The sequence below is a fragment of the Nematolebias whitei genome, chromosome 8 (genome assembly GCF_014905685.2).
Source record: "Nematolebias whitei isolate Nwh7 chromosome 8, NemWhi1, whole genome shotgun sequence".
Taxonomy (NCBI): Eukaryota; Metazoa; Chordata; class Actinopteri; order Cyprinodontiformes; family Rivulidae; genus Nematolebias; species Nematolebias whitei.
Window position 1 is genome coordinate 22701372 of NC_056505.1, and position 18052 is coordinate 22719423.

An 18052-nucleotide genomic window follows, 5' to 3' on the forward strand; every position below is an offset into this window, starting at 1 on the left:
TGAGCAACAGTATGGTTTCATGCCAAGAAAGAGCACCACAGATGCCATCTTTGCTTTAAGGATTCTGATGAAGTACAGAGAAGATCAGAAATAATTTCATTGTGTCTTTGTGGATTTAGAAATAGCATATGACAGGGTGCTGAGGGGAGGAGGTGTGGCATTTCATGAGGAAATCTGGAGTGGCAGAGAAGTATGTTAGACTGGTACAGGACATGTATGAGGACATCAGGACAGTGGTTAGATGTGCTGTAGGAGTGACAGATAGCTTCAAGTTGGAGGTGGGAGTGCATCAAGGATCGGCTCTGAGCCCCTTCGTGTTTGCTCTGGTGATGGACTGACTAACAGATGAGTTCAGACAGGAATCCCCATGAACTATGATGTTTGCAGATGACATTGTGATCTGTGGTGAGAACAGGGAACAAGTGGAAGAGAACTTGGAGAGGTGGAGGTATGCACTTGAAAGAAGAGGAATGAAAGTCAGCCGTAGTAAGACAGAGTACATGTGTGAATGAGAGGGAGGCCGGTGGAACAGTGAGACTACAAGGAGCAGAGGTCACAAAGGTGCAGGACTTCAAGTACTTGGGGTCCACTGTCCAGGAAAATGGGGAGTGTCGTAAAGAGGTGAAAAAGAGAGTCCAGGCAGGATGGAGTGGATGGAGAAAAGTTTCAGGAGTGATTTGCGACAAAAGGGTGTCAGCAAATGTCAAAGGAAAAGTTTACAAGACAGTTGTGAGACCAGCTATGTTGTATGTTCTGGAGACAGTGGCATAGACAAAAAGACAGGAGAAAGAACTGGAAGTGACAGAAATGAAGATGTTGAGGTTCTCCTTAGGAGTGACAAGGATAGATAAGATTAGGAATGAGATCATCAGAGGTACAGCACAGGTTGAACAACTGGAAGATAAAGTTAGGGAGGCCAGACTGAGATGGTTTGGACATGTACAGAGGAGGGACAGTGGGTATATTGGTAGAAGGATGTTAGAAATGCAGCTGCCAGGAAAAAAAAAACAAAGAGGAGATATATGGAAGAAGTTAGAGAGGACATGAAGGTAGTTGGAGTGAGGACAGAGGATGCAAAGGACAGAGTGAGATGGAGGAGGATGACTCGCTGTGACGACCCCTGAAGAGGGAAAAGTCTAAATAATAATAAGAAGAAGAAGATATAAATTTTATTCTGTATTTGACAGGGTTTTATTTTTTCTAATGTCAGAAAATCTCTTAGACTTATTTTACAACTTTGTAATTAGAGCTGGATTAAAGCAATAGTTCTTTTTTTTTTAAAGTGGTGTAATATGGAAAGATTATGAACTGTTAATACCTTACTTGTTGCAGATAGCTCTTTGAATTACCTTATTTTGGAAAAAAATAGTTTAATTCTGACCGAACGCAAGTTGATTCTGTCTTAAAACATCCATCCATCCATCCATCCATCCATTATCTTTACCCGCTTATTCCATTTTGGGTCACGGGGGTCGCCGGTGCCCATTTCCAGCAATCACTGTGCGAGGGGCGGGGTACACCCTGGACGGGTCGCAAGTCCATCACAGGGACACATAGAGACAAACGAGACAAACAACCATTCACTCTCTCACTCACACCTAGGGACAATTTAGAGTTACCAATCAGCCTAACATGCATGTTTTTGGTCTGTGGGAGGAAACCGGAATACCCGGAGAAAACCCATGCATGCACGGAGAGAACATACAAACTCCACCCAGAAAGGCCCCTGGACCGGGGTTTGAACCAAGGACCTGCTCACTGAGAGGCAGCAGCTCTACCAGTTGCGCCACCGTGCTGCCCTGTCTTAAAACAACTCTAGTTAAAAAAACAATAAAAAATAAAAATGATAACACTTCATCTGAATTCTATTTCATAAACTTTTATATATATCATGGTCAATTTAACATACACATTTTTCTGGCAGAACTATCCTCTGCAGACTGTTGTGAATATGTTTGGTAAAGTTGCTGGAACCTGAAACATGTACAGTAATCCTTATATTTGTGTTTATTTACATTCTGTCCCATTGCCAGCATCTAATTACTCCTTAGAGATGATAAAATGTGCTCCAGGCTGCACTGAAAGTGCTACAACAAGCTACAGATATTTGTACATCACAAAAGAAGCAACATAATTTTATGTAAATAACATTGTAGCATGACACTGATTGCAGTATAAGTTTTAAAATAAAGAGTTTGCACAAACTGCTATGGAGTTCTTGAAACTGGAGTTGCTATAAGACAGCAACAATCCACTTTGGTCTTGGCCCCATTCAGATTAACCATTAGCTCATCAAGAGTTAAACTCCATTTCTCCAAATTGAAGTTGTTAATAAAGGTCTGCAACGGGTAAGGTACAACCTTTCCACAGAGTCCCACCGTAAATGATCAGAATCAGAATAAGCTTTATTATCATTGTACCGAAATACAGTGATATTATGTTCGTACAGTCGTCCAAAAGATGGGCGGAGTGCACGTTGCTGCTGCTCTTAAGAGTGTGGCCTCTTATTCTTTTAGATAGAAAAAGGGAAAAGGCCATGAGGATGGACATTACAAAAAAGATCTCTTCACATGCATCCTCCTGAGACAATACGGAAAGACACATTAGCTTCTAAACTCCCCACGAATCCATGATGTATCCTGCCGCATGCGTCTCAGCGGGGCATGCGGGTTCTCCAGGACCCTGTCGCTTTGTGGAAAAAATGTTATCGATTGTGTTGAAAGTCCAACAGAAGTATTCCTTTAGTATGTTTAATTACAAAGTCTTTAAATCTTACTTACTGGTAGTGTTCCCAAAAATGTGGTTAATTAATAGTTAATTAATAGTTAATTAATAATTAGTAGTTAATTGGTGAGTGTGAATTGTGCCTCGGTGTGAGTGTGTGTGACTGGTTGTCTCTTTGTGGCCCTGTGATGGACTGGCATCCAGGGTGCACCCATCTTCTCACTCAATACATGCTGAAGGAAGATACAAGGGTTAGAAAATGGACGGAGGGTTTCCATACTTTCTTATTTCAGGTTTTAACCGTGAAGTTTTAAAAATAAAAATGCTTTCATCAGCACTTTCATAAACATCTTCTTTTTTTCCTCTCTGAAGGGTCCCAGTGCCGTACTCCTGTGCCCACCGTTCATCCCTGCTTCACCCCAAACCAAGAGCCAACAGTTCACAGACAAACACCGGACAGGCCTGTTCTCCTAAAGTGGACATTATGTTCATGAAGACTCATAAAACAGCCAGCAGCACCTTCCTCAACATACTTTTCCGCTTCGGAGAAAAACACAGGCTCAAATTTGCCTTCCCCGACAGCAGAAATGACTTTGACTATCCGTCCCTGTTCCAGCGCTCTTTTGTTAAAGACTACAAACCTGGAATGTGCTTCAACATCATCTGCAATCACATGCGTTTCAACGCCTCTGAAGTGGAGAAGGTGCTACCCACAGACACGTCCTACATCACCATTCTGCGAGACCCTGCAGAGCTTTTTGAGTCCTCATTCCACTATTTTGGTCGGTTGGTACCTTTTACCTGGAAGATACCAGGTGATGACAAGATGACAGAGTTCCTGCTCAACCCCCACAGCTACTTTGATCCAGAGGGCTTCAATTCTTTCTACCTCAAGAATCTGCTGTTCTTTGATTTTGGCCAGGACAACACTCTGAAGCTGGACGACCCACGGGTAGATGAAGGAATCAATTTAATCTCTGAGCGTTTTCAGCTGGTCATGTTGGTGGAATACTTTGAGGAATCACTGATCCTGCTCAAGGAAGAACTCTGCTGGGAGATGGAGGACTTGCTCTTCTTTAAGCTCAATGCCCGCAAGGGATCCACTGTGTCAAAACTCACCCCCAAGCTGAGGGCCAGGGCCCTTGAGTGGAACGCCATCGACTGGAAGCTATACCAGCATTTCAACCGGACATTTTGGAAGAAAGTCAACGCTTATGGACGGGAGCGCATGGCTGAGGACGTGGCAGAACTCAAGAAGAGAAACAAAGAGATGACATCGGTCTGCATTGAGGGGGGGCACGCTGTGGAAGCAGGCAGCATCCAGGAAACAGACTTGCAGCCCTGGCAGCCAATCGGAGAGAAGTCGATCATGGGCTATAACCTGAAGAAAAACATTGACAGTGCCCACCAGAAGTTGTGCCGTAAGATGTTGATGCCAGAGATTCAGTACCTGACAGAACTGGGTGTGAACCTGTGGATCACCAAGCTGTGGGGTCATGTTCGAAATATCATCAACTGGTGATGAGACATTTTAGCAGGAGCAGTCAAGTCACTCTTGAAAGACTGTATTAAGAAAAACAAGATTTCTGAGTGTGTGGTTTGTGTGTGGTTGGTGGAATGAGACTCACATTTCCTTTCATTGAGTTGAAAGCAGAGATTCTCTTGTGTTATATATGTAATGTACCTAAGGAGTGCTTAGGGAAGACAAGTGTTGATTTAACAATCTACAATACTGTGTTTTGAACTTAGTATTATTCACAAAGAGTCATTTTAAACGTTTAAAGTTTCTCATCGATTAGAGCATGTTTTCATTGAGAATGTGAGTGAAATTTAAAAATCACAACTAATTTGCGAGCTCTTTAAAGAAACCAAGCACAATCGTTTATTTTACCACATTTTTTACGTTGTTCGAAGACATAATTGTGGAAAATGTAGGTAAAATATGATTTAAAAAACGAGTGTACTTTTAAGTATTACATCCCAATTTTTTTGTCTGTAAAGCAAAACTGACATCTGAACAGAAACATTTAGAATAACAATTACTTTTAACTTGCCACAACACATACTTTCTTTTCTATTACTAAAATAGAAAAGTAATTTAAGGGATGACAAAGACAACAAGCCATAAAAAATGTATTGTGAACACTGTAAACTTTTTAACATTTCAAATTGAAATTATGATTGATAGCTATGCATTTTTTTTAGATGTCAAAGCTGTGGGAACTAAAAAGAGAAGCGTGTAATTGACTTTGGGAATCCAATTATTAAAAATGCAATATATAGTAATAACAATTAACAATTGGGAAAATCTGAGAGAATCAGGTAATAAAATTAAAAGCAAATACAACACAATAAAATTAAAAATACAGCTAATTTCCTTTAATATTTGATCTAGCAGCTGGTATTTGTGGAACTTTTTGCTGCATGATGTAATTTTGGCTTTTCCGGTGACTTTTGAAGTCTCAACCAATTTTTCTTTTTCTGCTGAACAACACACAATAATAATACATTTGGATTTGCACTATAAGCTAAAATTCAACCCCCTGATGTGTACATGAAATAGATTGTAGGGCTGCGATTTGACAGCGACTAACAGTGTTAAATGCTATTTTCATCAGTGTATGAAGTTTTGCCATCATGGAAAAAGGGATTCAAAGAGGAGGAAAAAAAAGATTTTTTTTATCGCTGTTATATTATTCTGCAACACTTGCCTTTTTCTGCATGTGTATCCATTGAATAAAATAGAATTTATTTTATTTATGCATTCAGCTCATTTCTGATGTCTGATCATCTACTGACTGATCTTCAACTGCTACTGACAATATTCTGAATGGAAATGTTTTTTAAATCAAAATTAAGTGAAATGTAATACTGGATGTGTTTAAACAATTTATAAAGCTCATTTTCTCGTTCCGTTACTCTAGTTAAATTTTTTTATATATATAAAACTACGGAGAAAGAATGCTCTGGCTCCATTTTGTTCAATCATATATAATTTTTTCCCCAAGTTTTTGAATGATGAACAATAGCTTTCATTGAAAGTATGACCGAAGTCATATTACCAGTCAGCAATGAATAATATATGAGGATTGTCCTGTTCTAATGACACAAGGTCACAGCTAATATACTAAGTGAAAGCAGTTTCATGATGGCCCATTCATTTCATTTTCTTTTTGTCTGTTTGAGATCAACTAGTAAAACTAAAATATTCACCATTTTTTAAATTAAACGGTATGAATTAGATGAACTTCTGTAAGGAAGCGTATTATGATGAAGGAACAGTTAGATTGTTGTGAGAACGAAATATTATTTCATAATAATAGGGGGGAATTAAAAAATTTAATCCACACTACATTTTTTAGACTGATAAAAGAAATAACAGGCACCAGTGAAGTTTGTGATGCCACATGAACACATTTTTATGATGTCAATGAGTTTTCTATGAGTAAACTCAGGTTCAAAGAAAGGATGCGTGCTTTAGGAGGAAGTTGTAAAATTTGTTTTAATTGGTAGGATTTATAGGTGAAAAAGGAAACCACTAAAAACATAATTCATGGCATCCATCCATCCATGAATCCATCCATCATTTTTTACCCGCTTTTTCCTTTTCGGGTCCCGGGGATCACTGGTGCCCATATGTCCAGCAGTCAGAGGCGGGGGCATGGAACAGGTAACAAGTCCATCACAGCAGTTCATGGTATGTGAGGCTAATATTATTCAAATTCACACACACAAACATACAATATTTAAAGCTTTAAGTCTGTTTTGCCAAAAAAAAAACCAATTACATATTTAGGTTTTTAATACAGAGGAAGATGCAACAACAGCTTTTCTAAAAAGCAAAAAAGTTAAGTGTTTTTACCATAATAACTCAGATGATCATGGGATGATGAAAAAAAATAAAGGGTTGATGAAAAAATGTAGGCTGGATTAGCTCTTTTTGGACCACTTTTTGATACATTTTCTTTAAAAAATCAATCTACAACAAAAATACAGGCATGACATGCATTAGTTAAAAAATCATAAGGTGCACAAGGTCTCAAAATTATTATTTTTAAATGTTATTGATTGGTTGAACGCGTACCACTTTCTGTCAGCACGATGGAGCTGAGAAAGCCTTAGGATAATTCAGTTCAGTTTATTTATATAGCGCCAAGTCACAACAGAAGTCATCTCAGGGCACTGAACAGAAACATTCATATAATAAGAAGTTAATAAAAACATTCAGAAGAATTTGAATATATTTTAAAATAACATGTTCTGTTGTTTTTTTATTTTAGCTTAAAGGATTAAAATAACATTGTCACCAAAATATTCACACATCATTTTAACCTTGTATAATACTTTATTATATTAAGAAATTGCGATTTGGGTTTCCAAATTAATTTGACTGTGTTTGGAACCTTTAACTCACAACATCTGTAATGAAGGTATGAATGTGACATAATTGGACCTAAGTGAATATTAACGTTTACAACGAATAGCTTATGAGTGTTTAATATTCATTCTACTTTTATTTATACAGGTTAGTTAATTTAGTTTATTTTTTGTTAATTAAATCATTAAATTACATTTATAATTATTGAATAACTGTTTATTATAAATAAACGCTAACATAATTTAGTGATGCGTCCCTAACACATGTAACTCATAAAATGTACATATGTTTTAACAGTTTTTGGTCTTTAACCAAAACATCCGCAGGAAGTGCGTCGGTGTTGTACTGAAAAACGTACCCCTCATCACAGGAAGTAGATTTCAGACAATTGTTTTTTTACACGAATAAAAGTAAAATTGAACCAAATGAATTGTGTGTTTCATTAATATTAAGGACACCATTATTTACCTTATTTATGATGACACATATGTTCAATGGACGTTTTATGGCAGACTGAGCGAGTTACATTTTTCAGCACAACACCGGCGGCTGGCAGCTGACAACAACTGAACTGGGATTTCGCCTGTATAGTTTTGTGCTAAATACTTTGTTACGAGATCGCTCAATAAGTAGTATCAAATATTGAGTCGGTTAAATTGTATTTTAGCATAAAGCTAGCCGTTATTTGGTAAGTTTTACTCGCTTTGACCGCTGTTGGTTTTGTAGGGTTAGCATTAGCGCAGAGCTAGCTGGTTAGCTAGCTGTGTAGAAGGTCGCTGTTGCTGCCTTAAACTAAGTTAACTTTACGTCTATCAATTATAGGACATTGATAGCTAAAATAGCAGCTGCCAGGACAGAGGATCGCCTTTAATGATGTCGCTGACAGAGGACGAGTGGCCCTGAGAACTTCGTATCCTGTCAAATGAGTTGGCGAAAATGACTTGCAAATCAACTAAAGTGGCCCCGAGTGTTGATTTTGACCACAGTTGCTCTGATAGCGTGGAGTATTTGACGCTAAATTTTGGCCCTTTTGAAACTGTTCATCGCTGGAGAAGACTTCCTCCCTGTGATGAGTTTGTTGGAGCAAGGTAACTCTGAGAGCTGAGAGCATTTGCACTTCCTGTTTGTTTACTCGTGTTTACCTTGAGCGTTGTTTATCCTCGCACAGGCGCAGCAAACACACTGTTGTGGCATACAGGGATGCCATATACGTCTTTGGAGGAGACAATGGGTGAGTGATTTTTTTATTTTATTTTTTTACTGGTTTGTCCTCTTTTGTACACCACATACAATTACAACCTTATGCCTTTTATCAGGAAGAACATGCTGAATGATTTGCTTCGTTTTGATGTGAAAGACTGCTCCTGGTGTCGGTAAGACTGCAGCAGTGTCAATAAAAACATATTATGACTGCAAAATTGGATTTAACACCTGTTTTATAATTTGTTTCCCAGAGCTTTCACTACTGGAACCCCACCTGCTCCCAGATATCACCACTCAGCTGTGGTCCATGGCAGCAGCATGTTTGTCTTTGGTATTTTAGTTTTGTTCTGACTTTGTAAAATTTCTAGTTATTTCTATAATCTGTAAACTGAAATGATGTGAAGTTTGACTGTCATATTTCAGGGGGCTACACTGGTGATATCTATTCAAATTCAAACCTGAAAAACAAAAATGACCTTTTTGAGTACAAGTTTGCGACAGGACAGTGGACTGAATGGAAAGTGGAAGGGAGGTATTGTATTTATGCTTTATTTATTTTTATTTTATGCTTACCACTTGGCAATCAAACTATTTTTGGTATGTGTACCCATAATTATCAATCCTGTGACTGTTTCAGTTTGCCAGTAGCCAGGTCTGCACATGGAGCTACAGTCTACAATGACAAGCTGTGGATATTCGCTGGCTATGATGGGAATGCCAGGTATGTTTGATCATGTATTCTTTTGGTCATATCTACACATTGGTTTCTGTGCTAAATCTGAACTTATTAATGTTTTACTTGTGTGTTCAGGCTGAATGACATGTGGACCATCAGTCTGCAGGATCGAGAACATGCATGCTGGGAAGAGGCCAGTTAAATTAATCTGCATATTTAAGAAGTAAATCAGTGAAGTAAATGTTCCAGAAAGAGTTAATAAATTAGTTTATTTCTTTTATGTTTTGGGTCCACCAGATTGATCAAAGTGGTGAGATTCCCCCATCTTGCTGCAACTTCCCTGTAGCTGTGTGCAGGGATAAGATGTTTGTGTTTTCCGGTCAGAGCGGTGCTAAGATCACTAATAACCTCTTCCAGTTTGAGTTCAAAGGCCATATGTGAGCAAATCTCTTCCCTACTAAGCCTTACTGTTAATAGGGTGTATATCTCCAAATGTTTCACAAAACTTGTTCATTAATTCTCAGGTGGACCCGCATCCCAACAGAACATTTACTGCGGGGCTCTCCTGCACCTCCCCAGAGACGTTACGGACACACCATGGTAGCCTTTGACCGCCACCTGTATGTATTCGGAGGCGCTGCTGACAACACTCTGCCCAATGAGCTGCACTGTTATGATGTGGACTCTCAGACCTGGGAGGTGATCCAACCCAGCTTTGATAGTGAGGTATGAACAAAATAAATTGGTTTTTAACAAAGCATGTGTTTGATGTTGACTTTCAAACCTTCTGCACCCCTTTAAACCTGTCATCCCCTTGTCTTTTATGTTACAGGGGATGTTTTGCCATTCTGAATATGTATCTAAATGTTTGTTAGTGCTTTTTAGGCAATGCTGATAAACACACCGTAACAGAAGCAGATTTTCTTCCATCTTCCCCCACTTCAGATGCCAAGTGGGAGGCTCTTCCATGCTGCAGCTGTGATTCAAGATGCCATGTACATCTTTGGGGGGACTGTAGATAACAATGTGCGCAGCGGGGAAATGTACAGATTCCAGGTTGGTGCAAATGATTAAACATAAGTAAAAAAAAAGAACTCAGCTTTACATGTTTTCTGTTATTTATTTTTTTTTAAATTCAGTTTGAAAAAGAGATTATAGATTTATGCTAAAATGTTTATTTTGCAGTTCTCAATCTACCCCAAATGCACCCTCCATGAGGATTATGGGAAACTGTGGGAAAACCGTCAGTTCTGTGATGTGGAGTTCATTCTGGGCGAGGTGTGTTTTTATTGTAAAATGTTTTTCTACATTTTCTAACTTAATAAAATTAAACAGGATATGCTCTGTAGTGAACCAGATAACCTCAAATCTACCAGATGGACAGAGACTGTTATTTTCATTGATCTGAATAAGTCTGAACCATCTGATGAACTTTCTTTCTTGAATTAATCAAGCAGAAAAGACAATTCTTTATAATCATTACTGTCTTACAAATGTTTTGATAATCAAATTGTGTTAGTTCACTCAATGCTTTACAGGTTGAAAAGAACTACTAATTTTTATTTTTACATAAACAGTAAGTAATGATCTTTGTTCCTCATTCAGAGAAGAAATCACCTGAATATGCCTTTCTTGATTTTCTGTCTGAAATGAGCAAGCTGTCGTAAGTATGTTAAAGGTTGGTTTTCGGTCAACTAAAATGTTTACCGAGAAAAATGTCATGTTTTACTATTTGAAAAGATTACAAAGTGTGAGACTCCACGAAGTCTGCTGTTGCTGCAATAATCTTTTCTGTATGTTGTAAACAATCCTTGACTTATGATAACATCTTACGTCACAAATCCACTCCTCTTTCTGGTCCTTCCACGAATCAGAAAGCTCTAAATTGAACAGGAAGTCGACCCAAATAAAATGTGGCAACTTCTCAGTTCATAGAGAAGGAAGAGAAGAATTCGTAGATTCCAGAATTCCAAGAGAATGAGAGTTCTGAGAGATGTTGGAATGAGAGCTGACAACAGGTCCGATAGTCCAACAGAATGAGCAGATTGAGAGTGCAGCCGGTTATGAAGAGTTTGGAGTTATGAAGAACCAGGGACGTTTGGGATTATAATTCTGTTTTGAGCTAATCAACGCACGACTTTCTGAAGGTTTGGTAGCTCTCGACGGAGACGCTGAAACGAGTCAGAAAGGAACTACATCCAACGCTGATTCATCGTCAACAGGTAGATGGTTCTATTTTGACCAAGTGTACCGTGAGAAGCTGAGGATCTGACGAAGCGTGCAATTTCTGGTTAAACAGATTAAACTTCCCTCACACAGTTCTCTGTAAGATAATCTCCTTTCACTCTAAAACCCACCTCTCTCTCATAAATCAGTACAGATATTTTAGAAATATCTTAAGCAAAGTCCTCAAATCACCGCCGAGTGATTTGAAGTTCATTTTCTGTGAAACTGTCTGTTATTATTTTCATATTTTGCCAAATTAATGTAAATGTTTGATGTTAAACTTTGATTCTGAAAATAAATGATTCCATTCATTTGATGGGTCAAAGATAAATAACGTCTCTTGTTTACATTTCTGTTAAATTCAATGCACGACATTTACAGTCAGAAAAATGAAGAACTCGTGAAAAGTATGCATAAATATATATCCATATATTTGTCATACAACAAGTGACACGTACCTCACGTGTCTCACTACAACTGGTGGCTCGTACGAATTTCATGAATGACTGTTTAATCCGTGTGTAAATTGATTTTACGTGTTGGCATGGTGAAAGAGTAACAGCTGATGAGCTGTGAATGTTACGCAGCGGCTGAGCTGCGCGCTTGGAGCTGCACTCTGCAACTAAACGCTGCATGTTTAAGCGTTGGGCTGGCAATGTTTTAAAAGCTGAAATTGTGTCATAAGTCTTGTGTAAGCTGAAATGGTACGTCTGTTATGTGTAACTAAGAGCTAATGAGCTGTGGAAGACGTTATTCTGTCTAAAAAGTACGAGGTTCTGCTTTAAGACCCGGCTGTGACCAGTTCGGTTCTGTTCAGTTTGAACGAGTATTTTGAACAGATGGATAAACGTTTTAAAAGCTGAGTGCCATCTCAGAACACAGTTAGAAGTTGTTTCGTTACAATTTTTAACAGAAAAAGTGCATTTTGATGGTTTAAAAGACGAAAAGTTGACGAACTATTTCAAGCTAAACCTAACTTGCTAGGTAGAGAAAACGCTTCCTGATTGGTTGAATTCGCTGTTGTGGAGCGCTTTCATTGGTTGAAGGTTTGACTGACGTGGCTACGTCACTTCCCCTCAAGCCTACGCTGCTGCCATTGGTGATTTCAGTCACGTGACCCGGATATGAAATTCATTTTCATAGGGAAATAAAATCTGCTTTTTAAAGCTGAAAAGTAACTTTAATGTGGTTTTGACACGCTGGTCAAGTGCTTCGAAGCCTGCTTGCTGAAATCTTGCTACGTTAGAGTTTAAAATTCGCCAAAAAACGATGTTTTTAAACAAAGCTAGCGATGCTAATTTTAAGCTAACAAGCTAACGACCGGAGCTTAAAACTACGCTTAAAATCACTAAATGAAGCTACTATCAGTCCCAAACACTCATGTTCAAGCTATAAAGTCTGATTGCAAAAACTTTTGCCACGTTTGTGTAAAAAATCCGTTCAGAAATGTTGATTTTGACCGAGTTTAGCCGAAGCTAACTTCAAGCTAAGCGGCTAACAACAGGATGTCAACCGAACGCCACAGGAAGTTATAGCACCCCTAGTGGACAACACAAAAAGTGACGGAGTTATAATTGTTGAGGAAATACTGACATCTCCTGGCGAGACGTGAGATCACAGATTTCACTTCGTTTTTTAGGTAAAGAGTGAAATTAAACGTCTTTTTATTTTTCTGTAAGGCAAATTCTGAGTTAACAAACTTCCTCAAAGCTGAATAAAACACTGTTATCTTACATTTTAAAAAGTAATAGGTATTTATGCAAAGAAGCATTCACCAAAAAGTTTATTTCACTGTTAATCCTTTAAAAATAAGGTACAAAAATAAACATTAACTTTTTAAAACAGATACAGTTACAAATATTCACAGAGTTGAACAGTTTACTCATTTTGCTTGAAGGATAATACACGTTTATTTGCAAAATCACTAAATAAGAGTAAATTTATCAGGAAAAAGAGATTTTCTGTTTAATTTACCACCTAAATAAAATATCTCTCTATTTTATTTTAAATAGAAGCTATACAGGAGCAAAGACAGTTTTTCTGAAGAAAGACTGAGTATTCCTCATCATCAAATTCTTTTCTCTTTTCACCCACCTGGGTTGATTGAGTAACTGTTTAAAATAGCAAATTCCTGGAACAGAACGGTTTAAAAAATGTTTTAAACTAATATTGCTGTGAGACTAAAAGAAAATTTGCAGGTTTATAAAAAATTCAGTGTTTTAGAGTAAGATACACAAAAAACAGCTTGGTACTCTAGGATCTGTGGAAAATAAGCACAAAAAGTAACACTGCCAAAAGAGCGTTTACTTAAATATTCATGAATTGGGGTAAAACCTGAGAAAGGTACCCACAGTTGAATAAGTGACTTATAACAGTACTTCTGTGTAAACCCAAAGCTAAAATAAGTGTGAAAACTCATTGACTTGAATACAAATATTTACCTGTAAAATATCTAAAGCTTGCAACTGTTCAAACAGATAAATTGCTACACAGTGAAAACATGACAGGTGTGTTAGAAAAAGATTTTGACCCAAAAGGAATTACGGACTGCTTGGAGAATGCGTTCGCGCTTCTCGGAGCGTCCGTACATCCATATATAATCCAGACAGAGCGCATGAACCCAAAAGAGTTAGTGGACAATCTGAAGGAGGTTGCAGAAAGTGTGACCTCTGCAGAAATCACAAAGTCCAGTTATGAAAAGCTGGCTAAAATTGCAATCTTGCTGAAAGAGTCATTCTATAAGGCTGTTGAGCAAACTGATTACCTCAAACAAAGGTTAGACAGTGAAATAGATTTGGCTCAAAAAACGGAAGAATACGTCCGTCAATTTAGAAATGAACACGAGGTCCTCATGACGAAACATTATGAACAGATGTTTCAGTTACAGCAAGATACAAGTACAGAAATTGCTTTGCTGAACAGCAAACTACAAGTACTTGAAGCATCACTATCGGAAGCAGAGGATAGAGAACAAGCGTACCAAGCCTCGCGTTCAGATAACGACGTGCTGAAAGCACAGTTACAGACCGCCTTGAAGGAGCTGGACGCTTGCAAAGCAGACAAGACGGAATCACTCCGACGATGGCTGACTTTAGTAAAAAAATATCAGACATCACAGGAGGACCTGAAAGCTTGTGAGGAGAATTTAGCTACAGCTATAAACCAGATTTCTGATATGGGGCGGCCTGGTCTGAGACTCAAAGACGAACAGTCTAAGGGTCCGAGACAGCCACAAACTCTCCAGTCAGATGCTGTTGCACCTCTTCCTCCTGACAACACGCCGTTACCCCCACCCCCACTATGGGCGGTAGGGACAGAACTGCACAAATATGTACCTCTTCCTCCTGACACCATGCCCCCACCCCCACCACCATCATGGGCGGTAGGGACAGAACAGCACCGATATGCACCTCTTCCTCCTTATCAGCCACCCCCACCCCCACCATGGGCGGTAGGAGTAGGCCTTGATCAATCTGCATCAATCACGCATGTGAGACCGTTGATACAGTCTCCTTCAATGGATGATTTGCAGAAAGTCTCAAAATATGTACAACGTTTCGTTCCCGGCCCTATGGGGTCAGCAGGAACAAAAGCGTATCTCAAAGATCTGGATTTCAGATTGAGAGCTTATCCTAATGCTACGGTAGAGGATAAAATCAGTCTGATACGACTCACTTCGGACAGAGAGGTGTTCACCTTCATCGAGCGTCTGCCAGATGCAACGAAGAGGGATTACAACCTTCTGTGTGAGGCTCTGATCAAAGAGTATGACTCTTGCACGGGACCTGCTGGTTTTCCAGCCGCTGACAAGGTCACGCAGGGCAAGAATGAACATCCAAAAGTTTATTACAAAAGAATCTTCCAAGCTTATTTTGGTAACAGAAATGAGACCGGAATGGAAGAAGATGATGGTTTTAAGTTTGTTTTCACCAAAAATCTCCACTCTGATTTTAAAAAATCAGTACAAATGATGGCAAATTTCAGAGAAAAATCCATCAGTGAGATTAAACAGTGTGCTGTGAATGTGTTTGAAGCATGTTCTCATGATAAGACGCCCACTGAAGTGTTTCCAAGTGTAAAGGTTAAACCCCACCCTCTTGAACTAGAAGGACGACGTGCTTCGCCACCTCCTCCTAAGAAAGAGAGAAAACAGTCTGTTCAAAATAACAAACCACGTAATGAAGGTGCACGTTGGGACAAAAATGCTCCTCTTTCAGAGGATGAACGTGATTATCGTAAATGGGGTGAGCGCAGGACGCAACGATATGAGAAACCATATCGGCAGGGGCAGTACGTAAAGGAACCCCCGAAAGACGTACCTGACCGTCCCCCACCTCGGACGAAACGAACCGAGGCGAAAAAATCACAAAAGTTCCAGAAACAAGGCCCTACACCTCTGAACTCGGAAGAGACAGAGAAAATACGCAGGTTGTTAGAAACTTTGAAACACACTGACACGGGAACCCAACCAGGAGCACTTTGCAGTGATGTAATTCCCATTACATCTAATGGCGCGAATGACAACATAACAGATGTCGGTGAAACACACCAAGACATAACTGTTGTTGACTCAAACAACCCCTCATCTGAAGAAAGGGGGGTAAACACACACACAAACGATGACGAGTCATCGCAAGCTGAACACTCAGAAACAGCTTCTGCTGTGCTGACGGTTCAGACAAACCAAGATTACACAGATAAATCTGAACGCATGAAGAAGCGTCAGAAAAAACCCAAGAGGTTTCTGTGTAACTTTATCAGAAAGGGGGCCGCCAAAAAGGCGTACCTGTCAGTAACACTCGAAGGTGTCCTCACACACGAAGCACTCTTGGACGGTGGGGCAGACATAACAATTATGTCAGCTAAACTGTTCGAGGAGCTGAGGACGGCCGCTGCCAGTGTTAACAGGATAATACCTCTCTCTGAATGTGCTATAGAAATGCAGGGTCTCTCAGAAATGAAAACAACCCTGACAGCTATAGCAATGGTTCACATGCAGATTGGCAATATGACACTGTACCACCCGGTACACGTGACCCATGTTGACTCATTCCCATTTTTGGTTGGCCAGGATTTTATAAATCGCTTTAACGCGATTATAGATTATGGTGATCAAACAATGTGGACAAAAGTGAGCAAACCACTGCCAATAGAAACGCCTCCGGAGTGTGACACAGACTGCCCAACAGCAGGTACCGCGGAAGGCACAAAGGACTCCTCAGCCGAGGACACGAGCCCGGTGAGTACTCCTCTAACACCATGTGAAACCAAAGAAACCCAAGAGGTCCAAACTCTGACTCAACAAGACAGCCTCCTCTGTGAGCTGGAACAGTCAGAGTCCACCAAACACTACCTACCACTGGTAGTTAAGGGTGTAGAGATCCAAGGGTCCCACACCAACGATGCTGTACTGTCTCTGTGGACAGATAAATCAGCAATTAACCGAGCTTTCTACGAAACCTTGGTTCACAAACACGTTGGTCTAGAACTAATTAAAAAAGCTTTCCGCTTTCCATTAGTTCCCAATAGTTCACAGGTAATGACCGCAGAAGGAGTCATTAACCTAAAACTGAACTGGAATCAACGAGAACTGGTTCACCCATTTCTCGTTATCCAAAACTTACCACATGCATCCTACATAGGCTCTGACATTTTGGTAAGGTTAGGTGTTCACGTGGACACCATCAACAAGGTGCTGTGGTCCCTCAAACCAGCCACAAAGGATACTCCTGTGCTAGACACAGCGAGCCTTAAGGCTGGGCAGACCATTCCAGAGGCCTGCCAAGTTGCTAGCAACCAAGACACCACAGTACCACCTCAGGTGCTTAACCTAATGGTGCGAATCCACATAATAGCTGGACAAGCTATTAGCCATAAACAGGCATATTTTCAACCCTCTCCTGCATTTTTCAACTTGGGACTGTCCGTGGAATCCACGAACCAGGTGAGTCTTGACTCCAGGACCACATCTATTGCTGTGTGTAACACAGGCATGGATGAGGTGCTGATCCCAAAAAACACTATGATTGGATGGTTGATTTCAACTGACTTTCATGATTTTGAACTAGGCATTCCATTTCTGGGAGGACTCCCAGATAACCTGGTACCGAGTCAAGAAGCTGGGCCAGTATGGTTCACAAAACCAACACAGGCCATAGCTCTTTTCTCGACCGATGATGTCGACCAAGGACCTCAAACCTATGGTGTCTTACCCATAGACAGGCCCGACGACTCAGAAAGGGATTCATTGGAGCTCCCCAAGGAGCAAGAACCCTTAACAGTCTCATCACAGATTGATCAGGTGGTCGCACAAGCCGACGCTCTGACATCTGATGAAGAAAGAGACAAACTACGCCAAGTTCTTCTAAAATATGAAAAGTCATTCTCAACTGATTCAACAGATTGTGGGTTGACCTCACTCCATGCAGTAAGAATCCCAACCCCACCCAACGCACCGCCAACATTTGTCAGACAATACAAGATCCCTCTGGCGGCACACCAGCCTGTCCAGGAGATCATTGATGACCTTTTGGTCAAAGGTATAATCAGACAATGTAATAGCACCTACTCTGCGCCTCTATGGCCAGTTTTAAAACCAAATGGTAAGTGGAGACTTACCATAGACTACAGGAAGCTAAATAAACAAGTACCTTTATCCAGGTGGCCTATGACTCAGCTCCATCAGGAACTGCCAAAGGTCACCGATGGTAAGTACTTCTCGACCCTCGACGTCGCCTCTGGTTTTTGGACCATCCCTGTGCGCGCCGAGGATCAACACAAACTAGCTTTCACTTTTGGCAGCCGACAATACACCTTTACCAGGTGTCCCTTTGGCTACGCTAACT

At 40.0% G+C, this 18052-nt stretch overlaps 3 protein-coding genes across 3 annotated transcripts in view; all 3 read left to right on the plus strand.

Annotated features, from left to right (window-relative positions):
* The window catches only part of gal3st1a (galactose-3-O-sulfotransferase 1a), a 4413-nt gene extending 167 nt beyond the window's left edge, over positions 1–4246 (plus strand). The window contains exons 2-3 of the mRNA XM_037679959.1: positions 2277–2324; positions 3097–4246. Coding sequence (XP_037535887.1) covers positions 2277–2324; positions 3097–4246 — 1198 coding nt within the window. The remainder of the gene's footprint in view (positions 1–2276; positions 2325–3096) is intronic.
* LOC119413602 (versican core protein-like) overlaps positions 1–18052 on the plus strand; it is a 273726-nt gene that overhangs the window by 175396 nt on the left and 80278 nt on the right. The window lies entirely within an intron of this gene.
* LOC119413983 (leucine-zipper-like transcriptional regulator 1) lies at positions 7642–10259 on the plus strand (the record flags this gene model as incomplete). The annotated part of the gene is given in 12 exon segments (XM_037681075.1): positions 7642–7790; positions 7925–8190; positions 8271–8333; positions 8419–8475; positions 8557–8636; positions 8729–8837; positions 8943–9026; positions 9117–9174; positions 9279–9418; positions 9506–9707; positions 9927–10037; positions 10167–10259. Coding segments are annotated over 11 exon segments (1149 nt in total), but the record flags the coding sequence as incomplete, so codon positions are not given.